This window comes from Scyliorhinus torazame, chromosome 15, assembly GCF_047496885.1.
Source record: "Scyliorhinus torazame isolate Kashiwa2021f chromosome 15, sScyTor2.1, whole genome shotgun sequence".
NCBI classification, from domain to species: Eukaryota; Metazoa; Chordata; class Chondrichthyes; order Carcharhiniformes; family Scyliorhinidae; genus Scyliorhinus; species Scyliorhinus torazame.
In genome coordinates, this window is record NC_092721.1 from 10,734,448 (window position 1) to 10,758,041 (window position 23,594).

At 49.4% G+C, this 23,594-nt stretch overlaps 1 protein-coding gene across 5 annotated transcripts in view; it reads right to left on the reverse strand.

Moving 5' to 3' along the window:
- ubac2 (UBA domain containing 2) overlaps nucleotides 1-23,594 on the reverse strand; it is a 353,572-nt gene that overhangs the window by 124,721 nt on the left and 205,257 nt on the right. For all 5 annotated transcript variants that reach the window (XM_072476077.1, XM_072476075.1, XM_072476073.1 and 2 more), the window contains one exon: nucleotides 916-1,161. In XM_072476077.1, the coding sequence (XP_072332178.1) occupies nucleotides 916-1,161 (246 nt within the window). The remainder of the gene's footprint in view (nucleotides 1-915; nucleotides 1,162-23,594) is intronic.

Below are 23,594 nucleotides of genomic sequence, written 5' to 3' on the forward strand. Positions count from 1 at the left end.
CTATCCTTAAGTTCTGGGGCCGTGACCGGATATCTTGGTCCTCCATTCTCCCTTTCAGACTTCCCTGCGTTGACACCAGCCTCGCTATTTCCATCTCTCGGGCAGCGGTCCAGTCGCTCTGATCTGTTGAGGCTTTTTCCAGTTTCTTGATGGTGCTCCTCTGCGCCTCTAGTCACCCTCTACCTTGTCCACGGCCACCCGCCTGGTGGCCAGGGCCTCCGCCACCGTGACCATCCGTCTTAACTCTTCCCTGAAATTCCTTATTTCCCTGGAGCGGAACTTCCTCCATCGCCCTCCGGTGAGGAAGAGCCCCGTGTGTGATTTGCCGGTCCCTCTCGTTCTGGTGTGGCCGGCACTTTGTCGCCTCGTGTGTCCGTCGTCCCGGCCGCTTGTTTCTCCAGGTTTCTGCTGCTTTTTGTCTCTTTACGGCCTCTGGCGTGTTGCTCGGCCTCGTCTCTTGTGTTGTCGGATAGGCTGAGGGGATACTTTTCTCTCTGTTTCAGCGGGGCTATTTTGAGCAGAAGAGCCTAATTTTGGGTTCTTAGTAGGAGAGGCACCCGATGCACGGCTGCGCAGCACACCCCTGTCACCGGAAGTCCGAATAGAAGGATATCTGATGGGGTGGGGTGAAAAGGGATTGAGGAGGCTCATATGGAGCAGAAACGGCAGCTTGGGCCAGTTAGGCTGAATGGCCTGTTTCTGACAATAAATTCTCACGGCTCTGATGCTCCTTCCAAACACACCCTCCATCACCTAGAAAAGCAAGGGTACTAACAACACCACCATCTGCAAGTTCCCCCTCAAATCAGACACCATCTTCTTCACTGCCATTGGGTCACGTCATTGGTACCCCCTACTTAACAGCAGTGCAGATGTACCTACCCCCTACGGACTGCAGCAGTTAAAGATTGTTACCTGCCATCGATGTCTTCTGTTGTTCTGGTTAAGCTGAGCCAGCATGATTTGCTGATCGAGCAGTTCCATCTTCTGCTGTCTCTGAATTTCCAGGGTTGCGCCCATTCCTATTGGAGTCTCATGAGTGGGTTCAGCAGATGCGAAGAGGGGCTCAAGGGTAAACGAGGCACATCTGGTTACCCACATTGGTACACTAAGTAATTGCTGCACCTTCAGCACGTCGTAGTGATAAATAATTCCAGACAACTGCAAAGGGGCAAAAGAATACGATCATTGGTAAAATGGTAAAAGTACATGTGTTAGAACTCAGGCAAAAGGACATAACACCAATACTGCTTCTTTCAGCAATGTCCCTGGGCTAAAGGAGCGGCAGCGATTCAGGCTCTGACCTTCCAAACAGAAAGGGGGAATTTCTGGTCAAAAAGTCTACAAATCAGGTGGAACTCTGCGCATGTTGTTCTGTCCCCCCCGCAGAGTAGGTGCGGGAGATTGGAAGGAAGCACTCCTGCCCTTCTTGGACCACAAGCAGTGCTGGAAAAGAATTTACTTCTTCCTTGAAGCAGGAGTCACCTGCCTTTAAATGCTGGGTTTCCCACGGCTGGGAAAGAGGTTGGACAGGGTAAAAGCTGGGCTAGAGATCAACTCTGAGGCACAAAGCTTCATTACAAGTTTTAAATCCATTCCCGGTCTCCTGGGAGCGGGCTGGTTGCCCATCCCCTATCCCGTCTCCTTTAAACTTAGAAATGGACAGGTTCAAGGTGGGTCAATTTTGGATTTGAGATTTTTAAAATGGATAAAATTTAATTTAAAAATAAATTATTTTCCAGCCACTCATGTCCCTCCCCAGTGCCACGACTGGCTAGATAACTAGAAGATAGAATGTGCTGCACTGTCCCAGCAGGCAATTAGGGTGCACCGACCCTCTGAAAGAGCACCCCACCTCGGCCCACTCCCCCACCCTATCCCCGTAACCCCACCTAACCTGCACATCTTTGGACTGTGGGAGGAAACCGGAGCACCCGGAGGAAACCCACGCAGACACGGGGAGAAAGTGCAAACTCCGCGCGCACAGTCATCTGAGGCCAGAATTGAACACAGGTGCTGGCGCTGTGAGGCAACAGTGCTAACCACTGTGCCGCCTGCACTGCATGTCGTAATGCAGGTTAACTATGCCATAAAAATGCAAACAAAGCACTGGAGTTAATTTTTATGGGAATGGAATTTAAAAGCAGGGAGGTTATGCTAAACTTGCGTAGAACTTTGATTAGATCCACATTCAGCTCTGAGTCTCCATATTAGAAAGGGTCAGCCTAATGTTAGCGGTGGCAAATCCTTCAGAGACAATAATTCAGGGCAAACTGAGTCATCACTGATTTGTTAAAGCCAAATGGTGTTTGACTAACTTGATCATGTTCTTTAATGAAGAGGCTGGCAAGGGTAGTGTAGTTTATATTGCATATATGGAATTTCAAAGCAAGTTTAACAAAGTACCACATAATGTTCTTATTAGAAATATTAATGTCAGGGCATGCCCGAAGCTCAGGGGATTCTGGAAGGGATTTGCTGATGTCATGTCCAGGGTGTTAAAGGTGAGGATGGCACCGAGTCCATAGGTGGCGATTTCTGGAGTGTTGGAAGACCCGGGAGTCCAGGGGGGAGGGGGGCTGATGTTTTGGCCTCTGCCTCCTTGGTAGCCCGGAGACGGATCTTACTGGCGTGGAGGAACCCGAAGCCCCCGAAAGCAGGGGTATGGGCTAGTCACATGGCTGGGTTTCCCAGGCTTGAGAAAATCAGGTTCGCCCTGAGAGGTTCATCATTAGGGTTCGCCCGGAGGTGGCAGTCGCTTATCGCCTTCTTCGGAGAAAATTGAACCATCAGAAGATTCAATATAGGGTGGGGGTGGGGGTTAGGGAGCAGTGGGGGTAAAGGGGGGGGGGGGGGGTAGTTAAACTATGTCGGTCTAGCTTAGGCCAGAACTGTGGGAGATGGAGGGGTGTGTTACGTGTTGGGGTATGTTTATATCTGTACTTGTGTCTTTTGTTATTATAAAACCATAAATGTCTTAATAAAATATTTTAAAAAAAAAAGAAATATTAATGTCGATGGGATTAAAAAGACAGTGACAATGGGGATACATCACTGGCTAGGGTACTGAAACCAGAGTTGGTTGTTTTCCAGACCAATGGAGGTTATACGTGATGTTCCCCAGATATTGGTATCAGGACCACTTCTCGTTTTGATATGAATTTGCAACTTGATTTGCAGATGATACAGACTAACAGTTGAATTAAACAATGAGAATAGTAATGATTAGAGGAGGACCTAACATTTAAAAGAATAGAGTGCAAAAGCAAGGCAGTTGTGTTGAAACTTCACAAAAACACCGGTTTGATTCCAGCTGGAGAATTGTGTTCAATTCCAGGCTTGAGGAAGGATTTCAAGACCTTGGAGAGGTTGCGGAGGAGATTTACGAGAATGGTGCAGGAATTAAGGGCTTCAGTTACGTGGCTGCTTTTCTTCGAACAGAGAAGGTTAAGATTGCAGCAAAGGCATCCAAAATCATGAGTGAATTTGAAGAAAGATTGGTAACCAGAGGACACAGCTTTAAGGTGGTCGGTAAAATAAAAGGCGACAGGGGAAAATGTTTTATTTGTTCAGTGAGTTGTTGTGATCTGGAAGGTGCTGCCGGTGATGGAAACAGATTCAACAGGAACTTTCAAAACGGGAATTGGATAAGTATTTGAAGGGAGAAACATTTGCAGGGATATGGGGTCGAGCGGGGAGTTCATTCCAGATCGCAACAACTCACTGCTCACAAAACTTTTCATCATCTCCTTGGTTCTTTTTCCAATCAAACAACTCCAGTAAGGATCTATGAGGCACCATGAACCTTCCCATCATCCACCAGGGTGAAGCCCAGAGGCAAGGCCGGCCAAGCAAATACTTTTAATCAAAAGTGTGCACAATCTTGTTCAATCTTCTTCTCAGGGTTCCTATTAGGTCTCATCCAGCCAATTTGCTACAAAGTATATGACATATTCAAGTCCCATTCACCTATCACGGGGGTTGGGGGTCACTAGTTCAATGCATCAAGGGCTTCCTGGTCATGTACCAAGACACTGCCCAGAACACACCAGCATACATGGTGTTAAAAAGCGAGCTCCGAATCCACCTTTGACCTCTTGCCACCTGAAGAAAGTCGCAAGATTGTAGAGAAGAACCAATTAGCCCAATGATCAAGAAAGGAAACAAACTAAAAAGGCACTCTTTTCACCAAGGTGAGCTCGGAGCTACAACACGACTGACAAGTGGCTACCTGTCATGGTACTGGGCCAGACAGGTCGCATATCCCACATGGTCCAGACCAGGGGCGAGATTGCGTGGTGACAGCATGCTGACCAGCTGTTAGCGGCACATCCCCAAGTGTTGGAACCACCCATCAACACAGGGCAACTGACGTCAGCACCCTGTCCCTGGAACAAACCAATATAGTCACTGAGGATACCACCCCCGTGGAGGAGACGATCTGTATATCCCCTAGGGGTGAACACTCTTCACCTGAGGTCCCCAGTATGCCTGAGGTGGGGAACAATCCTGTACCCGAAGTGAGGAGACAGCTGGAGCAAAACAGACGCATGTCGGACAGACTCTCTTATGAAATGTGCATCATGTTTGTGTCTACTAGAAACTGTTCTTCTTGTCTATGTAGATAGTTTTGCTGCTTGTGCACATGTGTTGCTTTTGGAACTATGTCAATACTGGGGGTGTTTGCTTCAAGGGAAGTTTCAAAGTAAAGAGGGAGGGGGTGTTACGTATTATCGATCGGGGCAGTGTCCCTTTAAGAGCTGAGTCATGAGAGTGCTAATGATATCATCGATCAGCTGCACAGGCTTTAGACCCAGTTTTTGTATTTAAGACTGTGAGAGTGCATAGTGTAAGGTAAATAAAAACCCGACCTGTTGAGTTGTATTAATCCACGAGTTGTATATTCTTTGGTTCTGACTGTAGTCTAATAAATGGCCCAGTACAAAATAGTGTGCAGATTTATAGGACGAATGTGATTGCACCAGAAAGCGTGCAAAGGAGATTCACCTGGATGTTGCCTGGGCTGGAGGGGTCAAGAACCAGTGGGCACAGGTTTAAAGCAATGGGTGGAAGATGTCGAGGGGAATTGAGAAGAAGCTTCTTCGCCCAGAGGATGGTGGGAATCTGGAACTCACTGCCTGAAAAGGGTGATGGAGGTGGGAACCCTCACAGCAGCTCAGCACTTGAAACACTGTAGCATACAAGGTTATGGACCAAATGTTGGAAAATGGAATTTGAATAGATAGGTGCTTGATGGCTGGCACAGACATCATGGGCTGAAGGGTCTTTTTTTGTGCTGTAAAAGTCTGACCCCTGTTCTTGCTGACCTACATTGGCTCCCGATCCTGAAACATACTGGGTTGGAGTCCGCACCCCGGCGCCGAAATTTCGGCTGGCGCTGGGGCAGAGAATCCATTTCCGCGCACGAAACCGGGACCGGTTCCCCGATTCTCTGGGCTCCGAAAAGCGGCGTACGCATCGCGTATACCCTACCTGCTGGAGACCCACACCACCATTCTCCGCCCTCGACCGGCCGAAGTCCCGATGGCGTGGATCTAACATGGTCCTGCTGGTCGGGATACTCAAGTGGGGGCAGCGGACTCAGTCCGCAGCCGCCATGGTTGGGGCGGGCCGATCGGAGGACGGGGGGCCTTATACGGCACGGGGCTAATTTTAGGCAGGCGGCCCGCGTCGGGTGCGCGGTCGATCGGGGGCACTATTCGGAAGGTCCAGCTCCGCGGTCTGAGTCCGCCATGGAGCACGGCGTGGCCGCTGGAGGCCACCGCCATGCGCGGCCTCTGACGCGGAAGTGCGGGGGCCCGTATCTGCAGCAAAAGCTGCTAGTTTTACATCGGGTCCCTGCTAGTCCCCTGCAGGGCTATGAATATGTGGCCCTTTCACACCAGTTTTTCTGTCGTGAAAGGCCACAGTTTTTACGATGGCGTTGGGACATAGTCCCAAAAACAGAGAATCCAGCCCATTGACTTTAATATGGTCATCCTTGCTTTCAAATCCCGCCATGGCCTCTCCACTCCCTATCTCGAGAACTTCCTCAAGCCCCTCTGAAATCTCGGCGATCATCTCATTCAGGCCTCTTGAGCATCCTTGATTTTAATCGGCGCGCCATTGGGGAACATGCCATCAGTTGCCTGAGCCCTAACCTCTGGAATTCCCTCCCTAAACCTCTGCAGCTCTCTATCTCGCATTCCTCAAAGATAAGGATGGCACAGTGATTAGCCATGTGCCTCACAGCGGCAGGGACCTGGGTTCAATTCCGGCCTTGGGTGACTGACTGTGTGGCATTTGTACATTCTCCCAGTGTCTGCGTGCACCGGTTTCCTCCCACAGTCCGAAGATGCGCAGGTTAGTTGGATTGACCATGATAAAATCGCCCCTTTGTGTCCAGGCATGTGCAGGTTAGGTTACGGGGATAGGGTGTGGTGGGCAGGGGAGTGGACCTCGGTAGGGTGTTCTTTTGGAGAGTCAGTGCAGACTTGATGGGCCGAGTGGTCCCCTTCTGCAACGTAGGGTCTATTATTTTCCTTATAACCTACCTTTTTGACCAAGCTGTGGACGGCTGCATCATATCCCCTTATCTGGCTTGGTGTCATAGTTTGTTTTATAATGCTCCTGTTAGGCGCTTTGGGACATTGAGTTATTTCAAAGATGTTATATAAATATAAGTTCCGTCAGCTCTAATATGTAATTAAACACTTCTGTAGATGAACTGGATATGTATGATGGCAGCAAAGAGAATAAGATGCCAAGGAGCGTTGGCACCAATGTGCAACCCTGTTTGACCACACCGTGGATCTCGAAGGATTTCGATGTTGCCGTGTCGTAGCAGTCCCTAATCCTCAAATTGTCATTGAAGGAGCAGAGCACGCAGAGCAACTTTGGTAGGCTGCCAATTTTCTTAAATAGACCATTTCTGTTGACATGGTTGAGTACCTTGGTTGGGTCAATGAGGTGATGTATAATGGTTTCCTTTATTCTCAGCATTATTCTTACAGATGCTGGACTGAGAAGATCAGGCCAAGTGTGGATCCTTTGGTTCGGGAACCACACTGAGATTTCAGTTACCACTTCTGACGTCCTGGAGAATGTTAATTTCATCTGCGCACATTGATTACTAAGCCAAAAATGGCTGCGATGCGTTGGCCATGTTCATTGGATGGATTTCAGCCGTATACTCAAAGGCATTCTGCAGAGTGAGCTAGCCACTGGGTCACAACTCGCTGGACATCGAGACCTCGGTTACAAGGACATCTACCAAGTGAGGTGTGAAGGTGGGGGACATAGGCACAGAAAACTGGGAGGGAGTTGCTGACAGCTATGATTTCTGCAGGCTGACAGTTTGGCGGGGCATTGAAAGAGGTGAGGAGAAACGGAAAGCTTGGCTGGTCAATAAGACGGCTCGGAGGGGCAGTACGGTGGCGCAGTGAGTAGCACTGCTGCCTCACGGCGCCGAGGTCCCATGTTCGATCCCGGCTCTGGGTCACTGTCCGTGTGGAGTTTGCACATTCTCCCCACGTTTGCGTGGGTTTCACCCCCACAACCCAAAGATGCGCAGGGTAGGTGGATTGACCACGATAAATTGCCCCTTAGTTGGAAAAAATGAATTGGGTACTCTAAATTAAAAAAATTAAAAAGATGGCTCAGAGAATCCTGCATGTTCTCAGTCCACTGCCTTCATCTGCAGTGAACATGGCACAGCCTGCCATGCCAGAGTGGGCAACCTGAGCCACAAGCAGGCAATGCTTAACACAATTTTTTTTTTTTTTATAAAGTATTTTTATTACAAACATGTGTAAAAACAGTAACATACACAACACACAATAACCTCACAATCCACATTACGTACAATTTTCTCCCATTTTATCCGCTCTCCTCCCCCACAACAAACAATTCCTCAAACATTGTCACGAACAAACCCCCACCCTGTTTCAAAGCCCTCCCAGTTCCTCCTCCCATTTACACTTGATCCTCGCCACTGGTGCACCCCCACGCTCCCCCAACACCCAAATATATCCCCAATCCTACCCTCTCCCGACCCGTCTGGGAGCAGCGATTGCTCCAGCAGGGTATACCCCGGCAACCTGGCAAACGTTCTCCATTCCTATCTTGCGAAGTCCCGCCCCTGCATATACCTGAATTCACTTCCCTCGGCAACTCACACTTCTCTCGCGACTCGATGTTTAACACAAAGTTGATCACAAAGGTGCAAAGCACCATCTCACCAGGTGGAGGACTGCATTTCACAAATATATGTTCTGTTGCAGTGCTGTAGGATTATAGCGCAATCCCACTCTACTGAGGGTGCATCGTAGCAAGAAACTAGGCCAGGCACCATGATGAAATGCCAGAATAGAAACATTGCATTTTCACTTCTGTAACATGGGTTCAAACTTAAACTGACAGATGAGCATGGATGGGTTAGGAATAACTAAGGAATGTCAAATGCCTTTTGGGCAGCTCCTTCCAATGAGTTAGATAAAATAAAAGTCAAACCCATCAAAGATTGGGCTCCACTTACACTCCTGAGTGAAGTTCTGCAAAACTTTTGTCCCCACTCAAAATAATAAGTGAAATAGAAATATATTCTTTACATATGCTCTTACATTTGTACAATTCACCACTGGCTATTAACTTTCCAGGTGATTACTCCACATCTCTCACTCACTGTTCTCAGATTTAATCAACTAATGTTTTGCAGTTTGAAATACAACCAGTCTCATTATTCACCTACATCCCCTTTTGCTGGCTATAAATAGTCAACAGAACCTATTGCGCTTTCATTTCGGTATCTAGTTAACTGCCTGCAGAGCCTAACATGCCAACCAACAAAACATAATTTCATGTGAAGGCTCTTCAAAGACTGGTTTGACAAATATTAAAGTGGAGCTGAGCATCACATCTATCCCACTGCTTAACTCAATTCAGTGTTATCTGTTGCACTCTGCAAAGAACAAACATTCTTGTCCCTGACATTGTCCACTCTCATGAGGTCCCAGCTTATTCAGCTTCTTTAATGTCCTGCAGAAATATATAGCATCTGATGGGCGGCACGGTGGTTAGCACTGTTGCTTCACATTGCCAGGGTCCCAGGTTCGATTCCCGGCTTGGATTACTGTCTGTGCGGAGTTTGCACCTTCTCCCCGTGTCTGCGTGGGTTTCCTCCGGGTGCTCCGGTTTCCTCCCACAAGTCCCCAAAAAAGACGTGTTTAGTAGGTGAATTGGACATTCTGAATTCTCCCTCTGTGTACCTGAACAGGCGCAGGAGTGTGGCGACTAGGGGATTTTCACAGTAACTTTATTGCAGTGTTAATGCAAGCCTACTTGTGACAATTCTAAAGATTATTATTATTATTATTATGTTCACTACCAGCCCAGTCTCATGGGCATAGTGTGCCCATCCCTGCATTCCCGTGACATCCGCACCATTTCAAACAGGCATGAGTTCACAAATGAAGACGAAAGGGAAAGTAATGGCATTTACACAGCAGCTTTCATGATATCAGGATGTGCTTTCCAGCCAATAAAGCTCTTGTAAAGTATAGCCTTTGTTGTAATGTACGAAAACGCAGCAGCCAATTCGTGCACCGCAAGCTCCCATAAATAGCAACGAAATAATGGTCAGTATTTTGGTGATGGGGGTGGGGGGGTGGGGGGGTGGGGAGGTGTTGAGATATAAATATTAACCAGGACAACTTGTCAATATGCAATATGTGGTGAATAATACCATGGGATCCTTTCCATCCTGCTGACAGGGACTCGTTTTAAAGTTTTTCCAAAAGTTGACATGTCTGACAGTGCAGTGCTCCTTCGATACTACCCCGGAGTGTCAGCCTGGATTTTCTCTGAGCTGGAGGGAGACTTGTACCCACAAGCTCCAGACTCAGACTGAGAGCACCACCCACTAAGATGCGATTGACAACATGGTTTTAAACACAGCGAAGAGGGCGAGTATACTGTCAGTTGTGAAGGGGCAGGTGTTGCTAAGACAGAGTTGCGTGCATTTTTATCAGAAGAGGCCCTTCGATGTTGGGAAAGGCAGGGTGGGGGCTTTAGGTTGCTGAATCTTCTTTGGAAGTGCTCTTTTGGGGTTTGTGCAGTGACATCAGATGGCCAGTGTGTGTACGTGCAGGGAAAGCAACAGAAATATGGCCACAAGTCATCCAATGTCAGACTGACGGATTGAAAATGGAAATTACCCAGCCTCCAGGTGTAGCTCGTACTTCAGGTAAACGCGGATAGTTTCCACACTAAGCAGAAAGCTTTGGTGCTCTCAGATTCAGGTGTACAAGACGGTCAGAGCAAGCCAGGGATAATCTGGACGTATGCAGAAACTCAAATTCACTTCAGAGTATTAAAAGGCACCCAGAGGTTCATTCGTGTCATTATCATTCAGAGTAGATTTTCTGTCTCTTTGGCTATGATGAGGTACAACTGTGAGTGCAGAGTGAAAAACCACGACATGAATGCTGCCTGTGATGTTTTTTGCCTCAAACCTTTGGAGGTGTCCAGATTCTTGGCCACAGCAATGAAATCAGAGAATCTTTCCTCAGATGTAAGTGTGGGTAGCAGCCTTTGTAAAAGTAAAACTCTGTGATTAACCTGTGCTGGCTGGTGAGTGATTTAATTCCCCAAGGACCATCGAATGGTAGCACAGGGGTTAGCACTGTTGCTTCACAGCTCCAGAATCCCAGGTTCGATTCCCGGCTTGGGTCACTGTCTGTGCAGAGTCTGCACGTTCTCCCCGTGTGTGCGTGGGTTTCCTCCGGGTGCTCCGGTTTCCTCCCACAGTCCAAAGATGTACAGGTTAGGTGGACTGGCCATACTAAATTGCCCTTAGTGCCGTTAGGTGGGGTTATGGGGTTGTGGGGATAGGATGGAGGTGTAGGCTTAGGTAGGGTGGTCTTTCAAAGGGCCGAATGGCCCCCTTCTGCACTGTAAATCCTATGATTCTATGGAACCTGTGCAACCAACACTGGCCCCACTCATCATCAGATTGCCCAAAGTAACTTGAAAAGTGGTTTGAAAATTGCAGGACAGTGGAGAACGAGCTGGGAGTGGAACTAACTGGATTGCCCTTCCAGAGTGCCAGCACAGGCTTGGTGGGCTGAATGGCTTCGTGTTGCGCTTATAGGTTCTATGATTTCATGAAAAGCAAAAACAAAACAGCAATGGGAAAGTGGGTTCTCAAAATGTTCCTCCGAAGCACGGCCGCACAGCAAATGGCGAATGCGCTGAGCAGGGAAGAAACAGGACATTCCTTTCGGATGTGCGCATGCACAGTCACAGACCAATCTTACAGCGACAATAAAGTGTAACCAGCTGGGTCAGTCACAAAAAAACAGAAGTTCCAGGAACTCCCCAGCCCTCTCTAAAAAAGGTATTGTTTTACCATCATTGCAGGTATTTCAAAGCACATTTATCTGGAGCAGTTTCTTTCATTTAAAAAAAATGCTCGATGACTATCAAAGTCTTTGGTCCCATGTAATGATACTTCCTTTCAATGGAAACATGAGGTGGTGTGATTTCCTGAGACGGTTGAAAGTCAAGACTCAGAAGATCTTAGAAGCTTAAAAATTGTTCAATCTTAAACAAAATCAAACAGTTTATCTCCATGCGTAAAACTCACTCATCTTCCTAACATAAGCTCTAACTTCACCCAAAAGCGCTAAGAATTTTAGTTACAAACACAGCAACTTGTGGAAAATCTGGCCAAGTGGACTTTGTTGAACGTACTCTGCTATTTTATGTTGAAACACAGGCTTGTGGAACTCGTGTTACTATTTTGTTGTATCTCAGCTTCAGCAGGGCTTCACTGCGTTCAACAAAGTCACTCCCAGCTCAATGTACTACAGCTAAAGTCATGGACTAGCCTGGTAGGGTCGGCCCTGGTGAAAAATCAACCATTTACTTTAGTGAATCAGTCCAGTATTCAATATGAAATGGGAGAATATTTGGAATAAAGTATTACTTAATAGTGATCCTGTCTCATCTTATCCAAGCAACTGCTTACCACTCGACCCTGCATGGTTCTCTGATTCTGACCATTTGTGCAGAGCCCCCACCCTCCCCGTAACCATCACCTGTGAGTGGCCCTCACCTGCCTCTGCCTTGCTCTAGAGAATGTCCTCTTTTCCACATCTCCCCTTCATCAAACCCCCGTTTTTCTCAACAATGCTTTTTTGCTCAGCCCACCTTTTCTGTCTCCATGTGTTGCCGTCCAAACTCTTTAATGTTTCCATTCCTTAAGTACCAGGGAACGGTTTTCAAATCCTCAACCAAACACGGTGGAGAACAAGAGTCTGAGTGTCTGATCTGACTCTTGTGCTCAAACAGTCTGACTGCAGCTTAGTTGTCTGTATACACGTAACTACAAGGGTATCTGATCATCTATTAGCCCACAGCCATTTCTCAGCTAGAAATGAAGTTTGTGGAGTGGTTGAATCAATTGGGCTGTTTAATCATGCACAACTTATACACAACAATTTGCATTTATACAGCGCCTGTAATTTAAAAAAAATAGATTCAGAGTACCCAATTATTTTTTTTCCAATTAAGGGGCAATTTAGCGTGGCCAATCCACCTACCCCGCACTTCTTTTTGGATTGTGGGGGTGAGACCCACGCAGACACGGGGAGAATGTGCAAACTCCCCACGGACAGTGACCCGGGGCCGGGATCAAACCCGAGTCCTCAGTGCCGTGAGACAGCAGTGCTAACCACTGCGCCACCCACAACAAAATATAGCTGATTTTACAATACATACAAACTTTTTGCCACTGATGTCCACAGAACGATATCCTAACTCACTCCAGAGATTTATTTCCTACTTTCACGGTTTCTCTTAATTGGTTTGAAATTAAAAATGTTGGTAATATTTTCCAAAACAGTGGAAAATAAAAAACGGAATAGTTTAACGAGAAAATTCAGCTGCTGATTCAGCGTGAGCCCATTTCACACTGCTGGCACAGCCCAATTCACCCCACAAGAAGTTGAAAGCCAATCTCAGGCTATTTACGATATTGGTTGCATTTGTAAACACAGCATTTGAGCATAACCACAACCTCACTTGGCTCCCTCGCGGGAGTATTGCAAGAACTACGGCGTACATTTTACATGGGCTATCAAGTGACCAAAGAGCAATTGGAAATAGCAGCAGCAGCTCTTTAATTGCTGCTGCTCCACAAAGTGAATATCCCCTCCCCTCCCCACCCTTGAAAAATCTCTATACCAGGCCCATGAAAATCACCACCAATATTACAGCGTTAATTTATTATAGCAGAAGGCGCTACAGGGCTTGTCAAAAATAACGACATCTTGCATTCATTTTTAAAAAAAAAAAATTTTTATTAAAGGTTTTCATAAAATATCAATAACAAAATGAGAAAGAAAAAAGAACCCAACAGGGGTAAGTACAAAACACAATCTAAAAAAGCAACCCCCCAAACCCCTCCCCCCCTGTGCCTAAATAATAAATTAACATTAACATCCTGACTTAACACAACAGGTGTATACACCCCCTCAGACCCTCCAGTGTAAATAACATAAACAAAAATAAAGTAAACACCCCCCCCCCCGAGCTGCTGCTGCCATTGACCAATGTCTAGCGTTCTGCCAGAAAGTCTAAGAATGGTTGCCACCGCCTAAAGAAACCTTGTACCGACCCTCTCAAGGCGAATTTCACCCTCTCCAATTTAATGAACCCTGCCATATCGCTGATCCAGGATTCCACGCTTGGGGGCCTCGTATCTTTCCACTGAAGGAGAATCCTTCGCCGGGCTACCAGGGACGCAAAGGCCAGAATTCCGGTCTCTTTCGCCTCCTGCACTCCCGGCTCCTCTGCCACCCCAAATATTGCGAGCCCTCAGCCCGGTTTGACCCTGGATCCTACCACCCTCGACATCGTCCTCGCTACGCCCTTCCAAAATTCCTCCAGCGCTGGGCATGCCCAGAACATATGGGTGTGATTTGCTGGGCTCTCTGAGCACCTAACACACCTGCCCTCACCCCCAAAGAACCGGCTCATCCTTGTCCCGGTCATGTGTGCCCTGTGCAGCACTTAAACTGTATGAGGCTGAGCCTCGCGCACGAAGAGGAAGAGTTCACCCTCCCTAGGGCATCTGCCCACGTCACCTCCTTGATCTCCTCTCCCAATTCCTCCTCCCACTTACCTTTCAACTCTACCACCGAGGCCTCCTCCTCCTCCTGCATCACCTGGTAAGTTTCCGAGATCTTCCCCACTCCCACCCACCCCCGCCCCCCCCCCCCCCCCGAGAGCAGCCTGTCCTGTACTGTGTATGGCAGTAGCAGCGGGAATTCCACCACCTGCGGTCTGGCAAACGCCCTTACCTGTAAGTACCTGAAGGTGTTCCCCGGGGGGAGCCCGTACTTCTCCTCCAGCTTACCCAAGCTCGTGAACTTCCCGTCCACAAACAGGTCCCCCAACTTTCGTATCCCTGCCCTGTGCCACCCCGAAAACCCTCCACCTGTTCTTCCTGGGGCGAACCGGTGGTTCCCCCGTAATGGGGTCCACGCCGAGGCCCCAACTTCCCCCCTATGCCGCCTCCACTGCCCCCAAATTTTGAGGGCAGCCACCACCACCGGGCTCGTGGTATACCTCCTTGGAGGGAGCGGCAGTGGCGCCATTGCCAGCGCCCCCAGACTCGTACCCACACAGGACGCCGTCTCCAGCCTCTTCCATGCAGCCCCCTCCCCCTCCATCACCCACTTGCGCACCGTCGTCGCATTGGCGGCCCAGTAGTACACACAGAGGTTGGGCAGCGCCAGCACCCCCCCTATCTCTACTCCGCTCCAGGAACACCCTTCTCACCCTCGGAGTCCCTCGCGCCCACACAAACCCCATTATACTCCTGTTTACACGCCTGAAAAAAGCCTTCGGGATAAACACGGGGAGGCACTGGAACAGGAACAAAAACCTTGGGAGCACCGTCATTTTGATTGACTGCACCCTACCCGCCAAGGACAGCGGCAACGCGTCCCACCTCTTGAACTCCTCCTCCATTTACTCCACCAGCCTTGTAAAATTAAGCCTATGCAGGGCCCCCCAGCTCCTGGCCACCTGGACCCCCAAATATCTGAAGCTCCTCTCCGCCCTTTTTAGTGGGAGCTCGCCAATCCCCCTCATCTGGTCCCCGAGCTGAACTACGAACAGCTCGCTCTTCCCCATATTGAGCTTGTACCCCGAAAAGTCCCCGAATTCCCTAAGGATCCTCATTACCTCTGGCATTCCTCCCACCGGGTCCGCCACATACAGCAGCAGGTCGTCCGCATAAAGCGACACCCTATGCTCCTCCCCACCCCGCACCAACCCCCTCCAGTTCCTCGACTCTCTCAGTGCCATAGCCAGGGGTTCAATCGCCAGTGTGAAGAGCAGGGGGACAGGGGACACCCCTGCCTCGTCCCTCGGTGCAACCGAAAGTACTCGGACCTCCTCCTATTTGTGGCCACACTCGCCATCGGGACCTCATACAACAGCCTAACCCACCTGACAAACCCCTCCCCAAACCCAAACCTCTTCAGCACCTCCGATAGGTACCCCCACTCTACCCTATCGAAGGCTTTCTCAGCGTCCATCGCCACCACTATCTCCGCCTCCCCCTCCCTCGCTGGCATCATGATAACGTTCAAAAGCCTCTGCACATTCGCGTTCAAATGTCTCCCCTTCACAAACCCCGTCTGGTCTTCAAGGATGATCTGCGGCACACAATCCTCAATCCTCGTGGCTAAGACCTTCGCCAGCATCTTGGCATCTACATTTAGCAAGGAAATCGGTCTGTAAGACCCACATTGCAGGGGATCCTTGTCCCGCTTCAGGATCAAGGAGATCAGTGCCCGGGACATCGTCGGGGGTAAAGCCCCCCCCTCCCTTGTCTCAGTAAAGGTCCTAACTAACAGCGGGCCCAACAGGTCCATATATTTTTTATAGAACTCGACCGGGAAACCGTCCGGCCCCGGTGCCTTCCCCGCCTGCATGCTTCCTATCCCTTTGATCAGCTCCTCCAGCCCAATCGGGGCCCCCAGTCCCGCCACCAGTCCCTCTTCCACCTATGGAAACCTCAATTGGTCCAGGAAACGGCCCATCCCTCCCTCCTCCCGTGGGGGCTCAGATCGGTACAATTCCTCGTAGAAGTCCCTGAAGACCCCATTGATGCCAACCCCACTCCGCACCATGCTCCCTCCCCTGTCCTTAACTCCCCTGATCTCCCTAGCTGCGTCCCGCTTCCGAAGCTGATGCTCCAACATCCGGCTTGCCTTTTCCCCATACTCGTAAATCGCCCCCTGGGCCTTCCTCCACTGCACCTCCGCCTTCCTGGTGGTCACCAAGTCGAATTCGGAGATCAGCTCTCCTCTCAACATCGCCTTCAGTGCCTCCCATACCATCCCTACTCGGACCTCCCCATTGTCGTTGGTCTCCAAGTAGCTCTCTATACTTCTTCAGACCCGCTCGCTCACCTCCTCATCCGCCAACAGCCCCACCTCCAAGGGCCACAGCGGGCGCTGGTCCCTCTCCTCCCCCATCTCCAAGTCCACCCAATGCGGGGCGTGGTCCGAAATTTCTATTGCCGAATACTCGGTATCCTCTACTCTCGCTATCAGCGCCCTACTCAAAATGAAAAAGTCGATTCGAGAATAAGCCTTATGGACATGTGAGAAGAATGAAAATTCCCTCGCCCCCGGCCTTGCAAATCTCCAAGGGTCCACCCCTCCCATTTGGTCCATAAATCCCCTCAGCACTCTAGCCGCCGCCGGCTTCCTACCCTTCCTAGACCTGGAGAGATCCAGTGCCGGATCCAACACCGTGTTAAAGTCTCTCCTCATTATCAGGCCCCCCACTTCCAAGTCTGGGATCCGACCCAACATATGCCGCATAAAACCCGCATCGTCCCAGTTTGGAGCATACACATTGACCAGTACCACCCTCTCTCCATGCAACTTACCACTTACCATTATGTACCTACCGCCATTATCTGCCACAATGCTCGACGCCTCAAATGACACCTTCTTTCCCACCAAGATCGCCACCCCTCGGTTTTTGGCATCTAGCCCCGAGTGAAACACCTGACCTACCCACCCTTTCCTCAGTCTTACCTGGTCTGCCACCTTCAGGTGTGTCTCCTGGAGCATAACCACATCCGCCTTGAGCCCCTTCAGGTGCACGAACACGCGGGCCCGCTTAACCGGCCCATTCAGTCCCCTTACATTCCAGGTTATCAGCCAGATCAGGGGGCTACCCGCCCCCCTCCCCCGCTGACTAGCCATGACCCCTCCTCGGCCAGCCACACGCCCGCACCCCACACCCGGCCCGTTCCCCACAGCGGCATACCCCCGTCTCGACCCTCCCACTCGTTCCAGCTCCTCCTTGACCTTAGCAGCAACTCGATCCCCCCCCCTCCCCCCGGCTAGGACCCATCCTAGCTGGTTTACTCCCCCCATTGCACTTCCGCAAGTCAGCTGACTCCTGCTGTCCCGGCCACTCCCGACTCCCCTTCGACTCCTCCCATTGTGTGGCACACCCTCCTCTCCCCCTCCCCCCTCCCCTGTAAGCGCAGGAAACAATCCTCGCTTCCCCGCCCCGGCCCCGCCCCCCCCCCCCCCCCCCCCCCCCAGTCTTCGGCGCGGGAGAAAAGCCCGCGCTCTCCACCTACCAGGCCCCGCTACCAACCAAAACAGTGCCCAACCCGCCCCATCCACCCTCCCCAACCCGAAAGAGAAAAACACAGAGGAAAAGAAACCCAAAACAATGCAAAGCCACCCCCGCCCCCGAACAAAAAATAGGCATAACATATCCACCGCAGTCCCCAATCACCCATCCCGACCCTCAGTCTGTGTCCAGCTTCTCGGCCTGAACAAAGGCCCACCCCTCCTCCGGAGACTCAAAATAATGGTGCCGGTCCTTGTAGGTAACCCAGTCGCGCCGGCTGCAACATGCCAAACTTCACCCCCTTCCTGTGCAGCACCGCCTTCACTCGATTGTACCCGGCCCTCTTCTTCGCCACCTCCGCACTCCAGTCCTGGTATATTCGAACCTCCGCGTTCTCCCACCTGCTGCTCCTCTCCTTCTTGGCCCACCTGAGCACACACTCCCGATCGACGAACCGATGGAACCGCACCAGCACCGCCGGCGGAGGCTCGTTAGCCTTGGGCCTCCTCGCCAACACTCTATGGGCCCCTTCCAGCTCCAGGGGCCCCTGGAAGGACCCCGCTCCCATCAGCGAGTTCACCATGGGGACCACATAGGCCCCCACGTCCGGCCCCTCCAGCCCCTCCGGGAGGCCCAGAATCCACAGATTCTTCCGCCTCAACCGATTCTCCATCTCCTCGAACCGCTCCTGCCATTTCTTGTGGAGCACCTTGTGCGCCTCCACCTTTACCGCCAGGCCTAAGATCTCGTCCTCATTGTCAGAGATCTTTTGTCGAGCCTCTCGGATCGCCACCCCCTGGGCCGTCTGTGTCTCCAGCAGCTTATCAATAGAAGCCTTCATCGGCTCAAGCAGGTCCGCTTTAATCTCTCTGAGGCAGCGTTGGATACCCTCCTGTTGCTCCTCCGCCCACTGCCTCCACGCTGCCTGGTCTCCGCCCGCCGCCATTTTGTCCTTGTTCCCTCCCTTCTTCGGGTCCACCACCACCTTTTTTGTCGCCCGGCTCCTAGTTAAAGCCATATACTGACGGGGAGCTGTTATTAACTCCTTCCCACACCGGGAAACGTCGTAAAAGTGCCGTTGGGACCCCTGAAAAGAGCCCAAAAGAGCCGAATGTGCGACTTAGCTCCGCATAGCCGCAACCGGAAGTTTCGAGAGGGAATCCTTTTGGCAGTGTTCGCTTCACCAATCTGCCCCAAAAGGTCTGTGGAAACTCCTGAAAAAGGTCTGAGAGTCCGTTCCAGACGGGAGCTGCTGAATGCGCGACCTACTCCTCCATGGCAACTGAGTGGCTTTCCAGGCCATTTCAGAGGGCAGTTAAGTGTTGCTGTGGGTCTGGAGTCACATGTAGGCCAGACCAGGTAAGGACGGCAGATTTCCTTCCCTAAAGGATGTGAGTGGACCAGGTGAGTTTTTACGATAATCAACAATGGTTTCATGGTTATCATGACTGAGGCTAACCTTTTAATTCTGGATTTATAAACTGAATTTGCAATCCACCAGCATTCAAACATAGTTGTGAAGTTTTTGATCAGGTTATATGGAAACAAACTTCCCAATTTATTAATTCCATACGTTTGTCTTATCAGTACAGGTGAGGCAACAAATAATGTTATTTCAACAATAACAACTTGCATTTATATAGCGCTACCAAGGCATCTCACTCACCACTCCATGATAACCTGCCCAACCCACTAACTGCCCATTTTCCATCTTGGCTGCCCAAAAGGATCAGCCTTCCTCAGCAAGGTCTACTGGCAAACATCCTTGGGAAACACGGGGATTCACTAACAAGTTCCTGATGGCAATCCCAATATGTCAAATGGCAGGTTTTGAACTATTGCTACGAAAGAGGTCCTTGTTAAACAGGTTCAGGACAGGCCAGGAACCCCCGTGAAGCCAACCTCCAGCACTGGGGCCTCAGTACATACCCCTTATGTACGTATGGGAAGACACAAACATTGCTGCATATTACTGAGGAGTGTCCCCACTACAGACTAAGTGATGGATTAATTAATATAAACTCAGCAAATGTGGAGGCTATCACTTAGCTTCGGGGATTTGCATTTGTCAAATAAATAAGTAATACATGTAGGGTGCGATTCTCCGGAAAGAATTCGAAGTGTGGGACACACAAGGAGGCCCCACGGGCTTCACGCCGCAAATGAATGTATGGAAATAGGGCTGAAGTGGTGACTATTGGTTTCTCGCCATGCTACGGTGGCATCCCGATTTCGCCTGCGGGCCGGTTGCATCGCAAATGGTTTGGCGCCTGCCGCGGTTCTCATTTTTGGCCTCCCCGCTATTTACCGGCCTCGTTGCGCTCGAGTGAGAGTGTAACGAGGCCGGAGAATTGCGCCCATAGTAAAACACCCCAAGGCACTTCACAAGAGTGACTGACAAAAAAAAAAGCCTGAGTACCCAGTCATTGAGGTATTTGGACAGATTAACGAAAGCTTGATTAAAGAGGTAGGTTTTAAGAGGTGTCTTAAAGGAAGAGGGAGAGGTGGAGAAGTTCATGGAGGGTGCTAAATAGCTGCAATTTGTGGAGAGATCACAAATTCTAGAGACAAATGCAATCAATTTAAACAGGAAATGCCTTGCAGATTAATATTGTCACACTTAAAAGTTTTATAAAAACATTCTCCATGCATCCGCTGGCTAATAAATCAACAACTCGAAAAAAAACTAGGTCAAGTGTTGATCTATTGATAAATCATCAATATTGCACCGTCTTCCTTCCAAGAGGAAAATAAGATATTTTTGCAACATATAAAGGAAAATTTTACAATAAATCGAATCAAAAGGTTAGCTGTCGATACTCCGAGATATTTTGTCCGTGTCATTCCTAATGCAAGAATAAGCATCAGCTATGGCTCAGTTTTGGAGAGATTCAAAATAAGATCAAGGTGTTAATGACCTAACGAGCCAAGTTGGTCAGCGAGCACAGGAATGACGTGTGGATTCAGACACAGGTAGCAGAGTTTTGGATGAGCTCAGAGGGTGTGGAAAACCAGACACGAGTTCATCCCGAGATCAAATATGACACCAGACGTGCAAACAGCCCAGTTGGTGGCGGCCGAAGTTGATGCTTTGGCCTTCCTGATATTTAGTTGTAGGAAAGAACTCCGTGAGGTACAGTCACCATAGTCCGAGATGACTGCTTTCACTTTGAGGGGGGAGAGCTGACTGGCGGTGGTTTAACCTGAGGGTCACCACACCTCAGGCGAGGGGCAAGGATCATGAATAACCTCAGCCGGTTCGGGAATTGAACCCATGCTGTTGGCCTCGCTCAGCATCACCAACCAGCTGTCTAACCAAGTGAGCTAAACCTGCCCTTCACGGGGGCCACTCCAAGTGTAGTACTAGATGTCTGACAAGCAGTCTGTCAATGCTAAACAGTGGACGGGTCGAGAGTGGAGATGGTGGTGAGGTAGAGCTGGTGTGGTCAGCGTACATATGGAAGCTAGCAATGTGTTTACGGATGTTGCCACACTATGAGTGGTTTCACAGGTCGGCGCAACATCGAGGGCCGAAGGGCCTGCACTGTGCTGTAATGTTCTATGTTCTAAGTGCAGCATGTAAAATAGCAGGGGGCCAAGGTTAAATTCTTGGGAGACACCAGAGGTAACAGCACAGGAGTGGGAAGAGAAGCCATGATGATTCTCTGGCTCTGACTGGGTAGATAAGAATGGAAGCAGGCGAGAGCAGTAACACCCAACTAGATGACAGTGGAGAAGCATTGGAAGAGAATGGTGTGATTGACAGTGTCAAAGGCTGCAGAAAGGTCGAGAGGGATGGAGAGACATATTTTACCAATGCTACAGTCACACAGGATGCCATTTGTGACTTTATATCAGCAACTCTGGGAACTGTGGAAATGTGGAAACTAAACTGGGGGTAATGAAAGATGGTGTCCCCGGAATGATGAGCACAGATGTTTTAGGTTATCAGGGGTAGGCAAGATGCAGATTGGAAGTTACTCTCAGACCAGCCATGATCTTATTAAATGGTGGAACAGGCTCAAGGGGCTGAATGGTCTCCTCCTGCTCCTTCTTCGTACGTTTCATGTGTAAATGACAAAATGTTAAAGGATTTCGGGGAAGAAAGGAAGACTGGAGAGGGGCTGACAGTTTGCAAAGCCAGAGATGGGTCAAGAGCTGGGCAGTAACCCAGGAGATACAAAGAAGACAAACGGGTTTATTTAACTCAATAGATAAAGCCGCGACCATAGCGTACAACACAAGAGTTCCATCCCAGGACTATCAGAATTCCTGGTCCCGGTCTGGGAGCAGCATTTAAACGGCCCACTAACGAGTCTCCCAGCTGGGCGGGCATCCATCCTCTTTGAGCCCCATGGGAAGATTGATTCATGATCACCCGTGGTCCTCATGAGGGTCACCACAGGATGTTTTATTGAGGAGCGAGGCAATGGCAGATTTGAAAGAGAGGGGTACAAGCCCGGAGGAGATAGTTAATTAAGATCGGAGCTAGGAGGGAATGTTGAGTGATTGACAGCAGGAGATGGGCCTAATGGACAAGTTGAACGTTGAGGGGGCATGCACGGACATAAGAGAGAAACTCAAAAAATGCAGGTTCAGGGCTAGGGCGGGGGCGGAGCCTTAGAGGAATGTCAACTCAGTGGGTTAGGAGATAGGAGGGTCACAGGACGGTAGCTAATGGGGTGCTTTCAATCTTAGCGACAGAGTCGTCCCCGAACTCCTTGCACTTGGAGTTGAGGGTGGAGGAGACAATGGGAAGAGTTTGCAGAAGATGCTAGCAATTGAGAAAAGGCGGTTATCTTCACATTCAAAGATGACGCTGGAAGAGTGAGCACTGCTGACAGACGAGATCAGGACCCGATTGTGCATAATGTGGTCCAGCCAGATGTGGTGGGGAATGGTTTAAAAAAAAGTTGTCTGCTATGCAAGCCTTGGACTTAAGGCAGCAGAGATGAGGGTAAGAGAGAGTAATAGACTTAATGTGGACTAGGACATCCAAGGTGGAGGAGAATGTGTGGTTGAGCAGATCAGTAGCTGTTATCAAATGTCATTGTGAATGGATGACTGAAGGCTAGACAACTGAGATTTTGAAAGTGCAGTTGTGTGTGAATTTGGAGAGATTTTTCCATGGCAGACACAAACAGAAGTAGAGTTGGTGGAGGAAAGGAGTATGTGGGTGGAGAGTGTTAGAATGAAGTGATCAAAGATGACCTTAGCAGCAGACACAATGGAAAGAGCGAGGCCATGTAAGGCGGCAAGAGAAAATGGGTAGTTGCGTTTATGGGTTGGGGAGTTTTCAATGGAGGAAGAGGTTAAGGAAGGATAAAGAGGGCAGTGAACTAGTGAACTCAGAAGAGAGAGAGTGAGCATAAAGAATTGAGATAGAGGTTGAAATCACTCAATTCACTCAATATAGAGGCCAAGGGAAGAAAGCACTAAAAATACCTCGGTGTGTGAATATATCTCTCAACGCAGACTCCCAACCTGCAGATCTTCCCAGCAGTTCAAACTCTGCAAGGATTATGTATATTGTCAATTATATTCATTTCCATTGAACTCAACGTCATTGGATGGAGGAGCAGACTGGTAGGGCTATATGGTCTACAGCTGCTCCTATTTCTGATGTTCTTTAATTTGCACATTTTATTTATCCTCCATTTGCATATCACAATCTAAAGTCAGTTCCTCAATACAACTGTCTCAGCTCTGCAGATGTGACTCGAATCAAGTTTGCACTGATTTTTTTTTACGAGGCACTGGGGAAATACAGCAAAAAAAACATTCACACAAATGATGCTGGGCGTGTGGAACGATCAAGAAACATTGAATAATCTGGGAATTTTTTAAAACTTTGACAACAAAGAAGGCTGAGGTGAAACCTAGTGGAGGTCTTTCAAATCATTCAAGTGTTTGATAGG